The 25257-nt window shown below is 38.8% G+C and overlaps 1 protein-coding gene and 1 non-coding gene across 4 annotated transcripts in view; one reads left to right on the top strand and one right to left on the bottom strand.

The window, feature by feature from the left end:
* The window catches only part of WDR70 (WD repeat domain 70), a 362749-nt gene that overhangs the window by 55596 nt on the left and 281896 nt on the right, over window positions 1–25257 (bottom strand). For all 3 annotated transcript variants that reach the window (XM_021671857.2, XM_012460014.2, XM_012460016.2), the window contains 3 exons: window positions 7042–7141; window positions 3711–3795; window positions 2083–2221 (listed from right to left, as the gene is read on the bottom strand). In XM_021671857.2, coding sequence (XP_021527532.1) covers window positions 2083–2221; window positions 3711–3795; window positions 7042–7141 — 324 coding nt within the window. The remainder of the gene's footprint in view (window positions 1–2082; window positions 2222–3710; window positions 3796–7041; window positions 7142–25257) is intronic.
* On the top strand, window positions 4408–4514 carry LOC135274953 (U6 spliceosomal RNA). The gene has a single exon (XR_010342695.1). It is a non-coding gene; the product is annotated as a U6 spliceosomal RNA (small nuclear RNA).

Genomic DNA, 25257 nt, shown 5'->3' with positions numbered 1-25257 from the left:
ACTGAGTGTCTCAGAAGTCCTATAGGTATTTCAAGCTCAACATATCAACAACAGAATTCACTTTCTTTCAAAATCTGCTTTATTTTCTCTCTACGTATTTTGATGTCAATGAACATTCACCCAGTCTCCCAAATTATAAATTTCTGGCTTCATCTATGCAGGCTCACCAAATCTTATAAAACTAAACTTTATATTTCAACAAGAATTAACCATTTCAAAACTTAGATCTGAATGTGTCTTCCTTTGCTTAAAAACACACACACACACACACACACACACACACACACACACACACAAGATAGCCATCTTCTTATTGTATACAGGACCAGTTTCTCTAGATATCTCTCTCCTGCCTCACTCTCCAAAGACACACCTATCATCTACAATAGGCCTTACTTGCACTTCCCAAGTATTTCTCTCACTCATTCAATAAATATTAAGAGCGATCTATGTGCCAGGCACTGTTCAAAGCACCAAGGATACTGCATTAAACAAAAAGTTTCTGCCTTTGTGTGAGTGACTTACATCCTGGTAGAAGGAGACAGACAAACCAAACAAATATACAATATATGAGATGGTGGTAAGTACTATGGAGAAGAAGATCTACCTATAAAAATAACACAGAGAAAAAAATGTATCACACATTATAAGATACTAATTTTTCCAGCAAATAGCATGTTCTTGCTATAAACTACAAAAGCCCAGCATGTCTTTAAAAGTGCAATTATACTTCTACATTTCTTAATTTATTTACATTTCAACTTAAACTACAATTTAAAAATATATCAAGTGTGATACTGAAATGTATAGTCATTGAGAGGTATAGCAGAACACAGCTTATTTCTAACAACCAATTATAGTAATTTTACTTTCTAAGATTAAAGTTGATAGACTCGATTGTTTTCTTGGATTCTAGTGTTTTAGTTGGTTCCTAATGCACCCAGAAAAAGCATTGTGAGTGCTGGCACATTTCAAATTATGTCATGAGATTAGAATCTATTAAACATAAGTACTCATCTAGAATTAATCTCACTGTTTGTTTCACTTTTCCTATAATACTTTAACTATACCGTGGTTTTACATTCAGAACCTGCAAATTAAGACTTCACAGTAATACCAGAACATTTGAGACAGGAGTTTTTTGCTGGTGATTTAAAAACAGTTGTTCAATTGTCTGAGTCACTTAAGTACATTATATGTCTTAAATGTTAACAAAGAGCTGAAACAACATGAAAAAACCTACATAAGAGCACTGTTTAAGATATAGGATATTACTAAAAGATTTGACAATGAGCCAAAGAAAATTTACACAGACATTAATTGGCCAGTTTCATACTCAGAAAATTACAGATTTTCCTTACCATGTAAATAATAATACAGTTGAAAGGAATTCAAATTTTCCTCTGGGAATTTTCATTATTGTTCTATTACATGTGGCTCCAGTCTCAATCTCAGGACATAAATGAATGAATGAATGAATGAATGAGTGAATGCTGGTGTTTTAGTGTTCATATAAATTTGTAAAGAAAACTAATGTGCTTTTTTAAGATGTAGAAGTTAAATCTGAAATGTTTTAAACTTCCAAATAACTAAAGAGCAATTAAGCTCAGTGCAAGCTGAGCCTGACTTTAATGACTATAACCCACACAAGCAGAGTTCTGTCAAAGTTTTCACGGTTTCAAGAAAAATGATAAAGTTTGTCACTTCTTAAGCTTACACTTCTGTCAACAATCTCTAGATCCTCACAAACATGCCTATCATGGAATGCTCCTTTCTGTATCCTACATGATGATCACCTTCTTCCCTCCTCAACCTGGTTGGCAGAGAGAGGGAAACATCTCAGGCCCAGCTGCAATTCCAATCTAAGTGTGGGTCCACAGGAAATAATGGGTCGGGGAAAGGGATGGGGTAGATCAGCAGTACACAGCATACTGATAACTCTATGCTAGAGTGAAAAGCAGCTATCACTGTGCTCTCAGGGCCAGAGCTTATATTCTATTTAACAAACAAAACCAAAACAAAAGATAGGTAAGAGGCAAACTTTATGTATTCTCAAAGCTAAGGAGAAAAGAATATACGTACCGCATCTGTGATGTCTATTTCATACACCCTTTGGAAAGTCCTACGCTCAAAGAAAACAAGTTTGCCGCTGCCACATCCTCTTTGCACAGATGTACCAGTGACTATGAGCTTATCATCCGGACTGAAACAGCAGTCAGTCCTATAGAAAAAAAGAGTTTATGAGTATAGGCTTATGACCTCCATAAGCTGGACAACAGTCCAACAATAATGAGTGAATTAAATAAAACATAAACATCACTGTAATAAGAGCTAACTCCTATATAGGGCTTATGAGTCAAGCACTTACATTAATTTGTTTAATGGTCACAATAATCCTATGCAGTAGATATTATTATCCACATTTTACTGATGAGGAAACTGAAGAAAACAATTTAGTTACACCTTGCACATGATAACACAAGTAAGTAGCGTGGCTAGGATTCAAACATAGGCAGTCTGACTCCAGAATCTGTGCTTTTTAACTTCCACATTGCAATTTTTTTAAATGTAAAGGGAGCATTAAAAAACTCCATATAGACATTAAGACTGTCTACAGACATATATATAAATATACATACATGATTAATGTCTAAGTAATGATTATTTTGGCCATTTTAAAAATTATTTTTACTAACACCACTACCATCACCCCCAAATAATCTGAGTTATGTCAAGTCGAACACCATGAAATGAGCCACAGGTTGCATTATTGCCGGAACCTAATTGATGGCTTTGATTCCAAGGCTCTTGTTATTGGTGGTCTGGCCGTCTGACTGTGACTAATCTAAGACATGACCCAAAGAAGTTACATAGTTAGCATTACTTGTAGCAGGTATAACAGCTCAAAAAATTCTCATCAGCTACAAACTCATGTTTGTTTGTTTTAACATAAAATGCAATGGGCAGCAGACCATGTTAGAGTTAGTGCTGCATTATTATACAGCTTCCTTCACTTGACGCTTGCATTATCATCATGCTCTTCTCTGTTGATCATTATTGACACAGGTATAAAATTTCATTTCTACTAAAATAGAACATTTTGCCTAGGCACCAACTATAGGACTTAGAGGTCAAGTTTCACCTCAGCTGTCTCAAGAAAATCTTTAAAGATTTCAGGTGACAATTTAGTAGATTGGAGATAACAGTGTTCAGCCACCCACAGTAAGACAGTCTGAACAAGTGAAGGATGCTGAATTATTGATTTGAATGATTAAAAAGTGAGAAAGAAAATGAGCTGTACTATAAATGCTCAGTAAATATTAAAAACTGCTTTAATGGTATGAGAGCTCAAATTTTAAAAAACCATAGATTTTAAAAGGCCCACCTTGTCATTTATGCAATATTAAAAGAACAATTGAATCTCTTAAAACATATTTTACTACCTCAAGACTTGTGCATGCATACAATACACACAAACACATGAATAAATGCAAGTATGTAATTTTAACTTCAGAAAAGGTTTCTGAAGTCTACAGAATGTGCAAAATAAGAAAAAATAAAATATACTTTTCAAAAAACAGATTTTGATCACTCTCTCAAGTCTCTTTTCCAGAAGATCTAAATGCCATATGACATAAATTAACAATAAGGTAAAAATACTTCTTTTCTATTCTCCTATGCTTATGAAACATTTTAAATATGCTACTTACATTGGGAACATGGTGGGAAGACCCGAGGCTGAAAAAAGTGGCTTATTAAATTGTCGTATGTCCCATAATTTTAATGAATCATCACCTGACAGAGGAATGAGGGGAGAAAAAAAGACAGAAAAGTGAATTGTGCAAAAAGGACTTGCTCCCAGTTTGTTAAACTTAATGTATAACTATAAGGAAGAAAGGGAAGGGGAAGGGGAGAAAGAGGGAGGAAAGAAAGGAAGAAAGATGCTAGATTCACACAAGCATGTTTTACTTTTTTAACTGTTCAGAGAGCTTGAAAGCAGTAGTCGCAAGAACAGTTGAAAGCTATGTGATAATGAAGTAGCCTTCTAGAAATTACTTTCCAGATAGATGTAGCATCTGCAAGGTAGAAGGTACCCTAGAGAATCCGCTCTGAAGTATGATATTGGAGCAGATGGTAGTGCCCCTGTGGTGTATTTAAGCATACTTGACTTCTTGAAGAGATTTTAATTTAACAACTATCAGGACTAAAATAGTTCAATTTACAACAGATTCCTTTTCCCACTGGTGTGTGGGTAAAGCTATCTGTTAATGTTAATAAGGGTGAGCCATGTGATTCCCTTCTCTCCAGTGTAATTCTACCTATGGCTATCATTATTCACTTTGCTGGGGAGTACAGCTTTGCCAAGCCATTTAAAGAGTAATGAATATTTTTAAAGAATCACTTTTTGTGCTCGCTTTGGCAGCACGAATACTAAGACTGGAACGATACGCAGAAGATTAGCATGACCCCTGCACAAGCATGACATACAAATTTGTGAAGTATTCCATATTTGTATAAAGAATAAATTTTAAAAATCACTTTTTAATATTTCTATAGGGCTAATTCCTGAACAAAAGCCAAACTTATATAATGTTTTCACTGTTCTTTCTCCCCAGTGCCCACAGCTGAGGCCTGCCTCAACCCCTTGGGTCCAATAAGGAATCAGAATCAGGTGCAAGTGAGGAGAGAGAAGAGTTCAGTAAAAAATCCCCCTTTTTACCGTGAAGGTTCCTCTGAAACCCAACTTTTGGCAGGTGCACTAATTCACAACTGGCTGGACTCAGGACCTGCTTGTACTGGGAGAACTTTGTAAGCTCACCTTTGGAATGTCACTTTATTGCTTTTAGCCTTTTTTTTTTTTTAGAACAAGTCTTGCTCTGTCACTCAGGCTGGAGTGCAGTACTGGGATCTCAACTCACCGTAACCTCAGCCTCCCAGGTTCAAGTGATTCTCCTGCCTCAGCCTCCCGAATAGCTGGGACTACAGACATGCACCACTACACCCAACTACTTTTTGTATTTTAAGTAGAGACAGAGTTTTGTCATGTTGTCCAGGCTGGTCTCAAACTCCTGGCCTCAAGTGATCCACCTGCCTCAGCCTCCCAAAGTGCTGGGATTACAGGTGTGGGCCACTGCACCCAGCCTATTTTTAGTCTTTAAAAAAAGGTTACATATCCCCGCAATCTTCAAAAAATAAGAAAACATTAACCTGTATTAGTTCCATCTAATCCAGCAGGTTATGCAGCTAGCAGAAGCACCTTGTAACACCCTGAGTACTCTTTGCTAAATAGATTTCTATCTGTCATATTCTATACATCCAGGAAGGAAAATGATGGAATACAGTATACATGTGATATTGACCAGTTAAGCTATCCAAAAGCTATTAAATATATATATTAAATATATATACATATATATACACACACACGTGTGTGTGTGTGTGTGTGTGTGAGATGGAAGGGAAAGGTAAGAATTATCACCAAAATGGCTTTGACTGAAATAGAGTTAGTTATACTTCTAAGGGAGTAATTATCAACTGGGTAATTACTCAGTTGAGTAATTATGGGCTCACCTATTCTATCACCTGTGAAGAATATTCAAGCTACACTTTCCCTTTCTCCCCTGTTCTCTCCTAACTCCATCTCAGAGACTTGGATATACCATCCTAAAGATGCAAGAGTGGATGTAGGAATTCCTAAGTGGAGCATTTATCATTTGAAAACTTTCCCAGGGGATTCAGATACACTCTTGGGATGAGAACCATTGTTTTAAATAAATAATACATAGCATTTTAATTGGGAGTCATCTCTGAACTCAAGTAGCAGGTCAGAATTGATGGACCAAAATACATATTTTATACATATCCCATTTGCCATGTGTATCATAAAGAATTACATGTATATGTGCTTTGATTTTTTAAAGTTATGCAAGTGAGAGAAGTTTAGATACAACAGTAAAGTTTGCTTAGATTAAAGAGAATCTGAATGAGTTCCCAAGGGTAAAAGGACAGGGCTAGTTAAATTGAGGGGAAAGCTATGCCACTTCTCTTGTCTCTCTCTTCACTTCCACTATCCTATACACTGGGTTGTAAAGTCTTTCAGGGAAAGGACTCTGTCTGTAATGTTTACAGTTTATACCCAGCACCTAGCAGAATGTTAGCTCATAGTAGGTGCTCAATATACAGTAGCTGAGTGACTGAATGAATAGCTAAATATAGCACTGCTAGATTCAGCTGCCTAAAGTGTAGCTCCTCCTTTGGCCTACAGAATAAAGGCTATATAAGGACCTCTGCAGCATAGTTCCCATCTACTTACCATGCTACTAGTATTTCTTTTCTTTACGTGATATTTAAGGCCCTCTGTAACACAGCTCCAACCTACTTACCATGCTATTTCTTTTCTCTCCCCACAAATGGGTCTATAGGAAAATCTTCAGCTATGTCCCATACTCTCCCACAATGCTGCCTTCACTATTCTCCAACTGCTTCTATCAATACACAGCCTATCTATGTGATAAAGATTTAGCAAAAAATTAGAAAGCTATATCCAACCATATGAATGTGGATAAGTAAACTTACAATATGACCATATAGAACTGTTTTTAAAAATAACATCTAGATAAAGACTTCTTAAAAGTTAGTATTTGAACTGGAAAAAAAAGGCAATGGTCAAGAAATAGAAGACTTTGAAATACCAGACACAGAATTATAAAATGGTATGGAAAGAATATAGGTGATCATCCATAAACTTCCCAAGGCAGAGGCAAAGATCACCTGTGGAGGCTTCAAACTCTTATGGAATTTGAATATAAACGAAAAACTTAGGCAAAAAATAAGTAAATATTTAAACATTTTACTTGGTAATTTTTAATACAAATAATGCTGCTAAGTTGGAAATTCATTTAATGAAGAAATTAGACTGGCAAAGGTACATTAACAAAAATCACAGCAAGCTTTACTAAGCACTACGATATTAGTGTCATATTTGTTAAAGACGATCATTTTATATAGAGAAATACATCAGAATGAAAGCTTTTAACCTACCTCCACGAGAGGCAAGAACATTACCATCATAGGAAAAAGTCACACAGGAAGTGTCTGTGCCTGGGTCATGAGCCTGTTTATAGTGGAACTTAGGATGAACCTATTCACAAAGACAAAAGTGTTAATATCTCACCTGAATTCAGAAGAGAATACTTTTGTGGCAAGAACATTTCACTTTATCATGATGACGATGATACACACCTATAGGCAAAGTATTAATTTCACATGACTGCAATTTGCTTTCTTTCTGGGAAAAAAAAAACTTTAAAAAATATCCATTTGCCTTAATAAAGAACAGAGAAGGTTAAGTCCTACCAGGAGACATTTTTCCAGATTGCCCTAGCAAGCTCTATACAAGATAAGACTACAATAACTTCTTCACATTTACTTATTCATATTATACTTATAAAGTTATTAGGACCACTTCCTGTATTTATTGGAAACAGCAAATATAAATCAAAATTACAAATGAGCAATCATTTATTTACCCCAAAATATTTATTGTATTCCTAGGATATGCCATACACTGTGCACGTGGTTGGAGGTCCTGAACTATCCTTAATGTGCCTGTAGAATGAATAATGATAATAATAATAGCAGCTAACCCTTACACAATGCTTATTGTATTTTAGGCACTATATGCTTTCCTATCTTGCCTATTTAGTCCTCACAATCACTCTGTAAGTTAGGTTCTATTATTATCATCTCCATTTTATAGTTTGAGAAACTGAGGTACAGAAACTGAAGTACCTTGTCTAAGGTCATACAGTTTGTAAGTAGTAGAGAAGAGTTTGAACCGAAAAGACTACTCCTAAATACTGCATTATAATCCTTCTCTTACTGATTTATCTTTAATAGTATTTTCACTTCTAATGTTGTTTCTACACAGTTAATGACTTGTAATTCTACTACACCAAACTTACCACCCCGTTATGACTTAGTAACCAGCACAAGGTATTAGGAAGTCAATTACCTCAAAAGGTATGGTCTATATGAACGAAGACATTTGGTCCATTAAAAGCTTTGTCCCCTACATAGCTGTCATTACTAAAGTAACCTCTATAATAGTTCTGTGTGTGTGTGTAGGTGCACCTGTGTATGCACACCAACATGACAAGCTGACTAATTACACAATGGTTCTGGGTCGTTACCAATTTTCTTAGGGTACTTCCATAGCAAAAGACAGAGGCACTGCTGGTAATGACAGCATGTGAGTCCCTTCTGGGAGCCACAGGTATGGTAATGCAAGTGAGCTCATCTCCATTGTTCTTGTAGCAACCCTTATGAAGAATGAGTCACAAAACAGAGCTCATGTACTTTGCCCTCCCAATAATATCCCTGACACCCAGTCCCTGGGCTTACATCTAGAAAACATCCAGTAATGAGGAGTACATCACCTTATAAAAGCAGGCCAGTTCATTAAAAAAAATAATAATCTGTATAACTGAGTGAAAACTGGCTTCTCAGTTCTTCCGCTGGGTAACAGTCTTAGAATTTTATATTAGTTATCATGCTTCTACCTTTCATGGATACAAAGAATTCATTGATTCGACATTTTTTTTTATTGGACATCAACTGTATGGCAGACACTAAGTAAGTTAAGCCGAGAAAACACACATGTGCCGAGATAAATATAGCTTCTCAAAGACTTGGCAGTCCCCTGAACAGATACAGATCAGCACACAGAGTGACAAGTGCTACAATGGGGAAATACAGAGTAATATGTAAGCACTGAGGAGAAGGTCCTAACCCAAAATTGACAATGAGGGAAAAAAGAGGGGCAAAAATAAATCAGAGACCTAACAGATAAAGTAAAAGTTAGCAGTTGCAGGAGCAGGAGGTGAGGGCAAGAAAGTATTTTGGTCAGAGGGTACTGCACTGCGGTAAGCCAAATTTTTACTCTCATGACCTCTGCCCCCTAGTGTGATGCCCATGAATACCTTATATGGTCAAAGAAGCTTGGCAGGTGTAATTATGGTTACTAATCAGCTGACCTTAATAGGGAGATTATCTTGGATTCCAGGTGGGGCTGAAGCAGTTGCATGAGCTACAGTGCTGACAAAAAAGTCACGGAAATGTGATGGAAGAGGAAGTCAGAAAAATTTGAGACATGAGAAGTGTTTGACATGTCACAGTTGGCTTAAAGATGAAAGGGGCCACATGTTAAGGAAACAGGTATCTCAATCCTTCCACCAACCAATAAGCTTGAAAGAGAACCCTGAGCTCAGCTTAAGAGCCACATCCCAGCCAATACTTTGATTTTAGCCTAGTGAGACGCTGAGAAGAGAATACAGTCACACTGTGCCAGACTTCCTACAGAAACTGTGAGAAACCAAAGGAACATGGTGGGAACATGATATGAACAGACCCCAGATATCAAGGCTGTATAAAGACATGTGATATAGTTTGGACCTGTGTCTCCACCTAAATATCATGTCAAATTCTAATTCCCAGTGTTGGAGATGGGACCTGGTGGGAGGTGACCTGATCATGGAGGTGGTTTCTCATGAACGGTTTAGCACCATTCCCTTTGGTACAGTCCTCATGATAATGGGTGAGTTCTCATGAGATCTGATCATTTAAAAGTGTGTGGCACCTCCCTCCCCCTTCTCTTACTCCTGCCATGTGAGATGCTTCATTCCCCTTTTGCCTTCCACCAGGACTGTAAGTTTCCTGAGGCATCCCCACAAGCCAGGCAGATGCTGGCATCATGTACCTGTATAGCCTGCAGAACCATGAGCCAATTAAACCTCTTTTCTTTATAAATTATGCAGCCTCAGGTAATTCTTTATAGTGATGTGAGAACAGACCAATATACCATGTTAAAGAGCTTAGATTTTATCCTGAAGGCAAAAGGGAGCTGCTAAAGGAGTTTAGGCAGAGGAGTAGCATGACTAAATTTGCTTATTTTTCAATGATCTTTCTGAACACATGTGGAGAACAGACTGGGAATATTCTGTTCCTAGGACAAACAAAACTCTGCTACCAACCTCAATATGAAAATCTGCCACTTGCTTATATCCCATCAAGTTACCAACTACTAAACTCTAAATGAAACTTTTGGAAGATCTTATAAACAGTGGTAGAAGTTTATCAAACAGTCCTGTATTTCATTTGGCCTCTCAATGAATTTAGTTTTTTATTTGCTTGTTTTAAAAGTTTTGTTTGTAATGTTAAAAAATACATATAGATATCCAAATAGAGGAAAGACCTATCATTTCATGAATGATGAGACAGTGTAGTATGGTAAAAAGGGCATTGGGCCAGGAACCAGGAGGCACAAAATCTAGATTCAGTTGCAAAAATTAGCACTGTGACCTGGGACAAATTACTTAGCCTGTCTGGTTCACACTTCTATCTTCTGTAAAATAAAGAGATCGAAGTAAATGTTTTCCAGGGTCATTTATAGCTCTATGACTCTTAGGGAAAAGACAAAACAGGCAAATGCATAATACTTTATAATTCAATTAACTGATCAATATATACTTTATTAATAAGACAAAATCTTGAATGTCAACATTTGAAAATATAAGTACACACATGCATATAGATGTGTACACATTCATATACAAGTAAGCAAAGTGAGAAAAATAACCTTAAAAGGTGTAGAATCCTATGGATTCACATCACACAAACTTCAGTGTGAGCCCAGAGCATGCAGACAGTTCCATTTGATAGTCTTAACTATAACACTTAATTGTTCCAGAGAAGAAAAGAGATGGGATTGTGGAATCTGATGCTCCCTAAATTGGTCTTGCTTCCCTGTGCTTTTAATTACCCTGTGTGGGATTCTTAGGTTTAAAGATGTATAGCCATCCAGTGCTCAAGTAAAGAAAAAGTGATCCGTTTTTGAAATTAAAAAAAATTTCTGCTAGATCTAAGAGGTGATAATGTAGATACGATATAATGAACTGAATGGGAATATGGGATTTTGACTATAGGTGATTTCATCTTACTGTAATAAGAAGGGACTTCACCAAATATTCATCTGCTACATGTTTATGTCTCCTCATTTAGTATTCCCTTTAAAGGAACATTATGTTGGAGGTGTAATGTTTTGAAACTTTTAGAATTCATTATTTATAATGCAGAAAGAGTGAATATATGCTACAAAACAAGCCCCATCCAGTCTTTCTGACCTCCAACATATTCCATTGCTGTATATATTTACATTTTAGTGCAACACCCTTTTAAAGTAATAAATGGCTGGATATTAATAATTAAGGTCCCAAGGGAGAGGGAGAGATGCACTCAAAATAATTAATTCAGGCTGGGTGCAGTGGCTCATGCCTATAATCCCAGTACTTTGGGAGGCTGAGGCGGGCAGATCACAAAGTCAAGAGATTGAAACCATCCTGGCCAACATCATGAAACCCCATTTCTACTAAAAATACAAATATTAGCTGGGTGTGGTGACATGCACCTGTAGTCCCAGCTACTCAGGAGGCTGAAGCAGGAGAATCACTTGACCCAGGAGGCGGAGGGTGCAGTGAGTCAAGATCGCGCCACTACACTCCAGCCTAAGCAACAGAGTGAGACTCTGTCTCTAAATTAACAAATAATCTAATTCATTTTCTCTTTCAAAGGATCTAATAAAGAGGCACCAAGTCTTTAGTTGATTGAGATAAAGAGCTCCCAAATTTTATATCAAAAAGCGCTCTTCAATTATCAACTTCATCTTAACTAAAAACAAAGGTATATTTTAATGAGGAAAAAGAGACAAAGGTGACCTAAAATTTACATCAAACATCAATGCTTGGACAGTCCATTATGACAGATATCCTCACACTTTGAAAACAATGTCAACCTAACTGAAAAACACTTCTGGCATAATGTCAGGAATCTAAAACTGCAACTTGTCCTTTAACTGCTGTTATAATCATCCTAAGTAAAGAACATAGTTCTTATTAACTAACTTATATAGACTTATTCTTTTTTTTTTCTTTGAGATGGAGTTTCACTCTTGTTGCCCAGGCTGGAGTGCAATGGCACGATCTCGTAGGCTTCTTATTCTTAGGTGTACCTTATACTAAGATTTGGAGAAATCAAGTCTCAAACATTCACAAAGGGAAAATGCAAGCACAAAAGCCTAGAGTTTTAAAGGCCCTGTCTGGGATCATATAATACAAACTACCAATTGGTAAAACTACCTCTATACCTCTTTTCTCAGCAGATGGTCATGGAGCCTCTGGCAGTAAAAAATGCATTACACCACAAGGAATATCAGTCCATTTCTGGGCGGCTCTAACTGGCAACACTTTTTTTAAAAACTGGATCCAAGACTCACTTCTAACAACTACTTATGAGTCCTGGTCCTGTCTTCTGTGGCTATGCTGACTAAATCTAGTTTTTCTTCTCTGACACAGTCTACCAAATTCTTAAGAGAAAACTCTGTCTTCTGCAAAGTCTTTTGTTTATTTGTTTATTTATTTTTCCTTTCTGAGATGGGGTGATTTCCTGTCACCCAGGTTGGAGTGCATTGATGTGCTCAATGGTCACTGCAGCCTCAATCTCCCAGGCTCAAGCAATCCTCCTGCCTCAGCCTCCCAAGTACTGGGACTACAAGCACAAGTTATCATGCCTGGCTGGTTTTTATATTTTATTTTATAGAGCGGGTGGGGGTCTCACTTTGTTGTCCAGCTGGTCATGAACTCCTGGGTCTCACAATATTGGGAAGTGATCTTCCCACCTAGGTCTCACAATGTTGGGAAGATTTGGGCAAGATGGTTGACTAGATGCAGCCAGGTGGAACAGCTGCCACCAAGGAACCAGGATGACTGGCATACTCCCAACAGATCTTCAGAGAGTAGATGGAAGGAAGACACAGAAGCTGGGCTGAAGGGAGAGGAAGCTGGGAACCCTGCATGGGGTTACAGCATACTGGACTCGTTTCTGACCCCCAGTGAGGGAGCAGATGAAGTGAAATGGCAAGGAGCAACCCACTCTCGCCATGGGCCTTTAGAATCCTAGAAGGAGGAGACCCCTTGACCACCATGGACACTTAGTTGGTAGGGAGAGCTGCTTAGAAAAGTAGTAGGGGCAGCACGCCAGCCAACAGAGTTTGATGTGGGAGCATCTGTAGTGAAGCACCACCAGGGATGCCTATACCCCTAGGATCGACTTACTCACATAGAAGACTTTAGCCGTAGGCAAACTGTTGGACCTGAAACTGTAGGGGCAGTCTTGCCCAGCAAATGGGGCTGGTCTGACCTGAGTACCCCTGAGTCAGCTGGTCTCTCCCAGGGCCCCAGCCTGGCTGGGCCTGCTTGCAGTGCAGCCTCAGGTACCCTGGGAGCCTGTATCATAGCTCCTGCACTGGCAGACCACACCCGACCAGTGGAGAGCTCCAGTGGGGCAGCCCCTGTGGCCACACACCAGCCTGCCAACACCCTCCCCTCACTGCAGCTTCCCCAAGGCCCATGGCAACCTCCTACATCATTTTGCTGGTGTGTGTCTGCGTGAGTGGATTTTGCCTTCCCTGCTCAACCAGCATAAGCCTGTAACCTGTCCTGACACTGTTACCGGTAAGAGTGCACACCACCTCCTCACCCACACTGTACCACCATTGCAGTCAGTGCCTCAGTGGGCATAGAGCCCACCAGCCCTGCCCCCACCAACACCCTGTCCCAGTGCCAACACTGCTGCCAGAGTGAAAACAGAGACAGAGAACATCGGGCCCTCCTCTTCCCTGAGCAGCCAATCCCTGGCTGTGTGAAACATGCACAGAGGGCACACACAGACCTCTGCTTGCCAGCATCCTACCCCCATGCTAACACCACCATCAGCTTGACCACACACACAGTTGCCAGTGTGGGCCCTCATCCCCCTGAGCTGTGCTGCTTCCACTGCTTCTGGGAATGCCTGAACAAAGGTAGGCACTCCAATACCTACTAAGTACACTGCTGCAGCCATCAAGCATGCACCCCTCTACCCCTCCACCCCTCCGCACTACTGCTACTGCTGCTTCTGGCACATGTGAACAAGGATGGATTCTGCTGCCACGACCCTACAAAATGCTTAAGCTGGCACCATCTAAGTGTAATCACCAGAAGTCTGGGAACACCTCAGCCCTCACCCCAGCACAGTGGGTTCCTAATCAAAAGGAGCCAGAGAACAAAGTCAGGTAGTGATACAAGACCCCCAGAGTTAGAGCATACAGTCCAGGAGTTGTGAGCTGAGCCTTGGCTCCCTAAAATCTTCCAGAAATGAAGCTAGTTGACTGAACCCACATTATACCAAAATCAAATCACCAATGTCATCAAGTAGGATAAAACAAAAAAGAAATCCCAAGGACACCAACTTCAAAGACTGAAGGAACATCAGCCCACAAAGATGAGAAAGAACCAGTATAAGAACTCTGACAACTCAAAAAGCCAGAGTGCCTTCTTTCCTTCAAACAACTGAACTACCTCTCCAGCAAGGATTCTGAACCAGGCTGAGACAGCTGAAATAACAGAAACAGAATTCAGAATATAGATAGGAACAAAGATCACTGAGGTGCAGAACTACATTGAAACCCAACCCAAAGAAAGTTACGATCACAACAAAATGACATAGGAACTGACAGACAAAACAGCCAGAATAGAAAAGAATGTAATGGACCTGACAGAGCTGAAAAATATACTACAAGAATTTCACAATGCAATCACAAGTATTAACAGCAGAATAGACCAAACTGAGGAAATAATCTCAGAGCTTGAAAATTGGCTTTCCAAAATGAGACAGTCAGGCAAGAATAGAGAAAAAAGAATGAAAAGGAACATATAAAACCTCTGAGAAATTGAGATTATGTAAAGAGACCAGATCTACTACTAATTGGTGTCCCTGAAAGAGATGGGGAGAATGGAAACAAATATTTCAGGGTATCATTCATGAGAACTTCGCCAAACTAGCTAGAGAGGCCAACATTCATATTCAGGAAATGCAGAGAACCCCAGTAAGATACTTCACAAGACTATCATCCCAAAGACACATAATAATCAGAATCTTTAAGGGTGAAATGAAAGAAAAAATGTTAAGGCATGAAAAGTCAGGTCACCTATAAAGGGAAGCCCATCAAACTAAGAGACGACCTCTCAGCAGAGTCTACAAGCCAAAAGAGACTGGGGGCTGATATTCAACATTCTTAAAGAAAAGAAATTCCAACCCAGAATTTCATATCTAGCCCAACTAAGCTTCATAAGCAAAGGAGAAATAAGATCCTTTTCAGACAAGCAAATACTGAGGGAATTCATTACCACCAGCTCTTCCTCATAAGAGGTCCTGAAGGAAGCACTAAATACAGAAAGGAAAGACTGTTAACAGCTACTACAAAAACACACTTAAGTACAAAGACCAGTGACACTATAAAGCAACCACACAAACAAGTCTGCATACTAACCAGCTAACATCATGATGACAGGATCAAATCCACACATATCAATACTAACCTTGAATGTAAATGGGCAAAATGCCCCAATTAAAAGGCACAGAGTGGCAAGCTGGATAAAGAATCAAGACCATATGTTATGTTGTCTTCAAGAGACCCATGACACCCTAAGTTCAAAATAAAGGGATGGAGAAAAATCTATGAAGCAAATGGAAAACAGAAAAAAGCAGGAGTTGCAATCCTAATTTCAGACAAAACAGATTTTAAAACAACAAAGATCAAAAAGACAAAGAAGTGAATTACATAATGGTAATAAGTTCATTTCAACAAGAAGACCTAGCTATCCTAAGTCCATATGCACCCAACACAGAGGCACCCAGATTCACAACACAAGTTTTTAGAGACCTTCAAAGAGACTTAGACTCCCACATATTAGTAGTGGAAGACTTCAACAACTCACTGACAGTACTAAACACATCATCAAGGCAGAAAATTAACAAAGATATTTAGGACGTGAACTCAGCACTGGATCAAATGGACCTGACAGATATCTATAGAACTCTCCACCCAAAACAACAGAACATACATTCTTCTCATCACCACAAGGCACATACTCTAAAACTGACCACGTAATTGGATATAGGACACTCCTCAGCAAAAGTAGAATAACTGAAATCATAACAATCACTCTCTTGAACCACAGCATAATAAAATTAGAAATCAAGACCAAGAAAAGCACTCAAAGCCATGTGATTACATACATGGAAATTGAATAACCTGCTCATGAATGACTTTTAGGTAAATAATGACATTAAGGTAGAAATCAAGTTCTTTGAAACTAATGAGAACAAAGATACAACATACCAGAATCTCTGGGACACAGCTAAGGCAGTGTTAAGAAGGAAATTTATAGCAGCACTAAATGCCCACATTGAAAAGGTAGTTAGAAGGATCTCAACAGCCTAACATTAAAACTAAAAGAACTAGGGAAGCAAAAGCAAAGCAACCCCAAAGCTAGCAGAAGACAAGAAATCACCAAAATCAGCGCTGAAATGGAGACTGAGACGCAAAAAAAAACCATTCAAAAGATCAATGAATCCAAGAATTGGTTGTTTGAAAAAAAATTAAGAGACCATTAACTAGACTAAAAGAAGAAAAGAGAGAAGATCCAAATAAACATAATTAGAAAAAACAAAGGGGTTATTATCACTGACTCCACAGAAATACAAAGAACCATCAGAGTATTATGAATATTTCTATGTACACAAACTAGAAAATCTAGAATAAATGGATAAATTCCTGGACACATACAACCTATCAAGACTGAACCAGGAAGAAATGAATCCCTGAATAGACCAATAACAAGCTCTGAAATAGATCAGAAATAAACAGCCTACCAAACAAACTAAGCCCAGGACCAGAAGGATTCACAGCTGAATTTTTCCAGATGTATAAAGAACAGTTGGTACCATTTCTACTAAACCTACTCAAAAAAATTGAGGAAGAGGGACTCTTCCCTACCCATTGTATGAGGCCAGCATCATCTTGATACCAAAATCTGGCAGAGACACAAGAAAAAAAGAAAATTTCAGGCCAATATCCTTGATAAATATTGATGCAAAAATCCACAACAAAATATTGGTAGACTGAATCCAGGAGCATAACAAAAAGCTTATCCACTACAATCAAGCAGGCTTCATCCCAGATGCCAGGTTGATTTACTGTATGCAAATCAATAAATGTCATTAAAAACATAAACAAAACTAAAGACAAAAACCACATGATTATCTCAGTACATGCAAACAAGGCTTTTGATAAAATTCAACATCCCTTCATGTTCAAAACTCTCAATAAACTAGGTATTGAAGAAGCATACCTCAAAATAATAAGAGCCATCTATGACAAACCCACAGCCAACATCATAATGAATGGGCAAAAGCTGGATGCATTGATCTTGAAATCAGAAACAAGACAAGAATGCTGTCTCTCATCTCTCCTATTCAACATAGTATTAGAAGTCCTGGCCAGAGGAATCAGTCAAGAGAAAGAAATAAAGAGCATCCGGCCGGGCGCGGTGGCTCACGCCTGTAATCCCAGCACTTTGGGAGGCCAAGGAGGGTGGATCACGAGGTCAAGAGATCGAGACCATCCTGGTCAACATGGTGAAACTCCGTCTCTACTAAAAATACAAAAACTTAGCTGGGCATGGTGGCGTGTGCCTGTAATCCCAGCTACTCAGGAGGCTGAGGCAGGAGAATTGCCTGAACCCAGGAGGCGGAGGTTGCAGTGAGCTGAGATCGCACCACTGCACTCTAGCCTGAGTAACAAGAGCGAAACTCCATCTCAAAAAAAAAAGAGCATCCAAATAGTAAGAGAAGGAGTCAATTTATGCCTCTTTGCAGACAACATGATTCCATATCTAGAAAACCTCATAGTCTCAGCCCAAAAACTCCTTAACATAATAAACAACTTCAGTAAAGTCTCAGGGTACAAAACCAACATACAAAAATCACTGGCATTCCTATACACAGAAAACAGCCAAGCCAAGATAAAATCCCATTCTCAATATCCACAAAAAGAATCAAATACCTAGGAATACAGCTAACCAGAGAGGTGAATGATCCCTACAACGAAAACTACAAAAAATTGCTCAAAGAAATGAGAGATGACACATATAAATGGAAAAACATTCCATGCTCATAGATAGAAGAATCAGTAACATGAAAATGGCCATAGTGGCCAAAGCAATTTACAGATTCAATGCTATTCCTTTCAAACTACTAATGATACTCTTCTCAGAACTAGAAAAAACTATTTTAAAACTATTTCTATTTTAAAATTATTTAAAACTACTTTAAACTATTCATATGGAACCAAAAAAAAGCATGAATCGCCAAGGCAATTCTAAGCAAAAAGAACAAAGCTGGATGCATCATGCTACCCAACCCACATACTACAGGGTGACAGTAACCAAAATAGCATGGTACTGGTACAAGAACAGACACATAGACCAATGGAACAGAATAGAGAACCCAGAAATAAGGCCACACTCCTACAACCATCTGACCTTCGACAAACCTGACAAAAAAAAGCAATGGGTAAAGAATTCCCTATTTAATAAATAGTGTTGAGAGAACTGGCTAGCCATATGCAGAAAACTGAAACTGGACCTGTTCCTTATACCATATACAAAAATCAAAGTAAGGTGGATTGAAGACTTAAATGTAAAACACAAAACTATAAAAATCCTAGAAGAAAACGTAGGCAATATGATTCAGGATATAGGCACAGGCCAAGATTTCATGATGAACATGCCAAAAGCAGTTGCAACAGAAGCAAAAATTGACAAACGGGATCTAATTAAACTAAAGAGCTCCTGCACAGCAACAGAAACTATCATCAGAGTAAACAGAAAACCTACAAAAAAAACAAGCAAAGTATTGGGATTACAGATGTGAGCCACCATGCCTGTTCCACAAAGTCATAAATATGTCACCTCTGGAAACTGTCAATAATCTTAACATTTTGCAGTGGTACCAAGGGTCAGTGAGTTTATATTCAGTGGCTGCCTAGATCCCAATGTCTGCATATTACTCTAGTATATCTAACAATGCAGGAAAAAGTCTTCAAAATGATCACAATGCCTCTCATAAGAAATAGAAACAGTGGAAAAAAACTATTCAAATGTAAGAATTTAAATGAATCACTGTCTGAAAATAAAGAAAATATTAATAGAAAGATTATTAGTTCTAGGGCTAGGACTACTTGACTTAAAATTTTAGCTCACTATATTTAAGTTTGATCCTGGCCAACCTGCTTGACTTTTCCAATGCTCAGCTTATTAATCTTTAAAATAATATGTCTTGCATCCTCCCACCCCTTCCCTTCTCCCCAACTCACAAAAAGACTGATCTACAGTTAATCTCCTTTTTTCCCTGCCTTATGTCCCTGCCTTAATAAACTACAGGTTTATTAAACTATCATGCATACCTCCCCTCAGAAAGGTCCTAAAATGCTACTATACTGCAAAACACAAATTCCAAGAGTAAGATGAATCAAATGCTGGGATACCTAACAAATTGGATGTACCAACCTTTGACTGTCCTCTCATACCTATCCCTATGACCTCTCAATACAATTGGTTTTTTTTCTCATTGGGAATCTATTTTCAAGCTGTTTCTTTATCTATTAAATCAAAATAGTAATAGTATCCACTTCATAAGCTGTTGGGAGAATTTAATGACTTAATGCAAATGGGGCACACCCCTTCCCAATATAATTTTGCTGTTCTTTTTATCAAGATGTGGCATCTGTTCCTCTATGCTTTGTATCTTGGTATGGACATGTGGCTTGCTTTGGCTTATAGGAAACGTAGCTATGAAAATGTGCCTCTCACACCTCCAATTGTAAAAAGCATAAATGACTGACACTCTCACTGCCTCTGTCACTGAGTATGCTTTGCAAGGCCTGAGTGTGGGGGATAAATGGAATTCCAGTTAGCTTGGCCAAAATTTTCTTAGCATTGTGCTGCAGTCCAAGAACCTTTCTGAACATCCCCCCTTTTCCTTTTCTTTCCATATAACATTTTTATTGAGACATAATTCACATACCATGCACTTTGTCCACTTAAATTGTGTAGTTCAATGTTTTCATTATATTCCAAGAGTTGTGTAGCCACCACCACAATCAATTTTAGAACATTTGCACTATCTCAAAGAGAAACCCCATACATATGAGGCAATCACTCCCCCTTTTCCTTAATACTTCAGTCCTAAGCAACGAGTGATTTAGATTCTGTGTAGATTTGCCTAAACTGAACACCTCATATAAATGAAATCATAAAATATGCTGTCTTTTGTGACTGGCTTCCTTCATTTAGCATGTTTTTGAAGTTCATTCATGTTACAGTATGTAGCAGCACTTCACTTCTTTTTATTGCCAAATACTATTTCATTATATGGATGTACCACATTTTATTTAGCCATTCATCCGTTAATGGAAATTCACTATTCCATCCTTTCCTCTCTCCTTCATAAATGCATAGTCTACATCATGGTCTGACTCTCTCTAGCCTTCTCTGGCTCCCTCCCCAGTTCCCCTTCTAGGTGCTCCCCAATAAATCTCTTATACATTTAATCCTGTCTTGGTGTCTGCTTCTCAGAGGACCCAGACTAACACAAGTGGTGCCAGAAGTGGTCTGACAACACAGGTGTTAAGAGGAGAATCTGGGACTGCCTCTCATTGTCCAGGAGGATAGCTTCTGTCCAGGAGTTTGAGGCTGCAGTGAGCCATTACTGCACCCCTGCACTCCAGCCTGGGCAACAGAGCAAGACCCCGACTCTAAAGAAAACAAAACTTTTTTAAAAGAAAAAAAAAAATTACCTTCCAGGTCAAGATGTTTACCCCTTCCCTTCCTCTTTCTTTCCTTTTTTTTTTCTTTTTTTTTTCTTTTTTTGAGACAGAGTCTCACTCCGTCACCAGGCGCCAGGCTGGAGTGCAGTGGCGTGACCTCAGCTCACTGCAACCTCCGCTTCACGGGTCCAAGCAATTCTCCTGCTTCAGCCTCCCTAGTAGCTGGGACTACAGGCACGCACCACCACACCCAGCTAATTTTTTTGTATTTTTAGTAGAGATGGGGTTTCACCATGTTGGCCAGGATGGTCTTGATCTCTTGACCTCATTATCTGCCTGCCTTGGCCTCCCAAAGTGCTGGGATTACAGGTGTGAGCCACCGTGCCTGGCCCCCTTCCTTTTAAAGAAATAATAAAAACAAAAGAGAGTGAGATCTGACAAAGCCTTCTGAAATGTCCATTTGGCATCCCCATTAATGTAAAAGTGAAATAATGAAGTTTTCGGAACCTACATTTACAATGTCAACTACATTTATCATGAACCTATTATTACACACAACACTGAGATATATAAATAAAAAGAAAACACAGAATTTTCTTGAAATAATTTGCAAGTTGAGAAAGAGGGAAAACATGTATGACATCATATTCTTTCATAAAACATTTATTGTACCAGCTATAAGCCAGGCATTTTGGAGGGCACCAAAATGGCTAAGAATGCTCTGTGCCATTAATGGAGAAGCTCACATACGAGAAAGAGAGTGTGCATTTATGACCAGGGTTGAACCTTCTAGGAGGGTTCTCTACTTTCAGTCCAGGTTCACTATTGCAACCATTGGGATTTCAGAAAACAGCTATGACTTAGCATTTATTTTTTATCTGTGTTTGGCAAAGAGATAACCCAGCGTTCATTCATAACTGACCTATGTTGTAATTATATGCCTATTTGGTCATCTCAAACCAGGTGACTGCAGTGTGTGACTACCTAGGACTCTAACTGACGACCAGCTGGAAGCTGCAGCTGTGGGAGAAAGCTCAACCACTGAGATGTGTGAGTCACAGGCAGAATATGATGCCACTGCTCTGGAATCTTCTGGCTCCCTGTGTGCTTGCAACTTGAAATTGAAGGTGTTTACTTTAGTCTATAAAACAAACCCCTTATGGCTAATGCACAAGTTACCTTCACATTAATCTCTCTTCTTATAAACCCTAGCTGAGACCAGTTGGTATATCAGTTAGGCACTCTAAATTTATGCTTCAGAAATCTGAAGGAAAAAAAAAGGCATTTTAAGCCCTACAGAAGACCCATGCTTTTGGAATTTCAAGAAGGCATGAAATGAAACATCCTGTCTTGCTTGGACTTTGAGACCCTGATTTATAATCTTGAGACATCATACAGAATCATTTAAAAAGGCAGATATTATCTGATTAGATGATTTAAATATCTGGTATATTTTACTGTTCTGATATTAAGCAAAATATAATTTTTACTGGGAAAAATATATACAACTAACACAGAATTTCATATCATATTCTGTAGGTCTCCAAATGAGGGTATCACCTAAATCACCGAGAAGAATGATTTAAAAAGAAAGTCCTTCGAGAGAAAGTCCAAGAGCAAGGTTTCCCAGAGAATTTTTTTTTTTGTATCATCATCATATCAGGGGGCTACACAGCCAAGTAAGCCTGGGAAACTAGAGTTTATTTGCATACCATGGCCTTGTCTTGAAGATTCACAATACACATCAGTGTATTAAAAGCCAGAGTCTTTTAAGTAGTAAGTAGTCCTAGAATAAATCAACCTCTTTAACATTTCTAAAGCTTATTTGACTATGGAATCATTTTTTTTTTTCAGATAGCACAGACTAGCATGGATTGAACTAACATTCTCTGGACCTTAACTGGAGAAACATATATCTAGAGCAAGGGCTGGCAAACTTTTTCTAGAAAGGGCCTTATAGTAAATATTTTAGGTTCTGAGGACCATACAGACTCTGTTGCAACTGTTCACTTCTCCTGCTGTAGCATGAAAATAACCGTAGCTAATACATAAACAAATGGACAAGGCTATGCAATCCAATAAAACTTTCTTTACAAAAAAGAGGACAGGCTGAATTTGGCCCACAATTAGCTCACTTCTATCTGGAAAAAACTAAACTTAGGAAAAGGACTTCTATTTGTCAAATCACTGTTAGCTAAGTTAAAGGCCTCCTGTGATTCAACAACAATTTTAAATGGCAACACTAATGGTGGTGGCAATAATAATAATGATAATAACAATAGCAACAGCTACAGATACTGAACATGTTGCTATTCAGTGCAGTAAAACATATATTTTCTAATTTCATCATTAAAATAAAGCCTCGTGAAGTATGTGTAATTATTATCTCATTTTACCAACAAGAAAATTAAGGCTGAGTGAAATATTATACCCAAAGAAATACAAATATAAACTGTCAGAGCAAAATTTCAAACACTGATTTTTAACTATAGAACCTGTATTCTTCACCAAAACACCCCTTTATAATAGGCTGCCATATCTCTTCTTTTGGATATGTATGATAGATTTTATAGTAATGGCCCTCAATGAATCTCATCTCCTTGTGTCCCCAGGGAGGACAGTGCAAGAGGTAGGATGGACAGCATGAAATAATTTTTTTCTCCTTCAAATTATATAATGCATTCTTTTTGCACTATTTTAGATTTCTCAAAAAAGTCTAGTACAAATTCCATCTAAGGCAGAAGCTAGTAGTATTTCATCCATACAGAAGCAATAAAAATCACCTACCAGTCACTTGTTATCTCCCTCTAGGCCCAATCATGGGGGCTGGTACATAATAACAGCAAACATTTATTGGGCACTTACTATGGGCTAGATACAGTCCTAAGTGTATGGAATCTAATAACCCCTTGAATATTCTCAACTGTCCTATAAGTACTATTATTATCCCCACTTTCCAGGGAGAGGATGGGGTGGAGAAAGGTAAAGTTGGTTGCCCTAAGACATGTGATCAGTAAGTGGCACAGCCAGGATTTGAACCCAAGCAGTCTGTCCCAGGGCCCGCATTCTTAACCGTCACTATACATGGTACACAGTACTCATGGTTCCTCTGACTTCAGGTTGCCTCTGCTCCGACCCTCATTTGCAACTGAAGTGGGCCTAGACTCTGTTTGTGCAGCACCCTTGCTCTTCCCTTACTAGGCCAGTCCTGTTACCAACCACCAATGGAATTTGAAGGTGAAAAGTAGGGAAATGAAGCAAGAGTCACATGTAGAATAGTGGAGTCTATTAGCACTACCCTAGTTTCTGAAAACAGATAAAATTACCATCCATTGCCACACTAAATCTCAGGACATAGCTAAACTGAGTCCATAAGTATAGGCTGATTAGCCTTTATTCAAGATCACACCAGCAGTACCTAAAGTAATTTAAAACTTGGTAAATAGCACAGTTACTAACTGGCAATAAGGAAAACACACTGCTGTAGATCTTCTTAGTTGCCCTTTATATGGTATCACCTTTTCTTCTCTATCTTTAACTCCTAAGTTTGGGGTACCAAGGGATGGGGGTCTTAGGCTGTCTATATCACATAAGAAACACAAGTGTGAACACAAGTGCAGCTCCCAATTCAGCTTTTAATTGAAGAGGAACTTGAAAGCCACCATGCCAACACCGGAAGCACAGTGCCGTGGAATGACCTGCCTAGACGGGAGGGAAAGCCCGGCGGTGCCCCCCTTTGAAGTCCAGCTGCCTGAGATTCACTGGCAGCCGACCTTCAAAGAGAGCCGATGCTTCCTTCCCTCAGCCTGGCTGCCAAGCTTCCAGGGCAGCTGGGCAGATTTAGCCACTCTCTGCCCAGCTGTCTGTGAACCCTGGCAGCCAGTTCAAGTGAGGGATAGAGAGGTGGTAAGGAAGGGAGGGTGAGGAAGCAGGGGAGAGGGTGGCGGGCCCAGTGGCGCCAGAGAAAAGAGGATGCTGGGTTCCCTTGGAGCTGACCTTATCAAAGTCAGTCCCAAAGACCAAGCTTCCAAAGGGAGTACAATCCAACTATACTACAAAGCAACCTTCCAGAAACCAGAGAGATTTCAAATACACTTTCCTTCAAAAGCTGAGTGAATTTGAAATGTAATCTTCTAAAGATAACCCAGTTACTGGAGAAAATAGTCCTATCTCTACATAGGGATGTGAGAACCAAAACCAAGGTCAAGCATCAAATGTACAATTTTTCACTGATTTTTATTTTCCAGCAGCATGAGTTTACAATTCTTAGAGACTTTTGGGGGTTGTTTGCTGGCTTTGTTGTGGCAACCCTTCTGTTCCCCTGGCAGCCAACTGCTGAAACAACTTATCTGTTTCTGCGCCTGTGCAGCAGATGCTTGGAGAAGACTGGCTTATTTAACATAAACATTACCAATGTGCTGTTATGTTTATCCTGTTGAACCACATGCTTGGAGTAAGGAATATTGAGTGTTATCAGCTGCAGGTGCAAAGGGGAT

The sequence above is a fragment of the Aotus nancymaae genome, unplaced genomic scaffold (assembly GCF_030222135.1).
Source record: "Aotus nancymaae isolate 86718 unplaced genomic scaffold, 86718_ANA_hifiasm-v0.15.2.pri h1tg000014l, whole genome shotgun sequence".
NCBI lineage: Eukaryota > Metazoa > Chordata > Mammalia > Primates > Aotidae > Aotus > Aotus nancymaae.
Note: the sequence above shows the minus strand (reverse complement) of the source record. Positions and strands in the feature narration are given on the sequence as shown.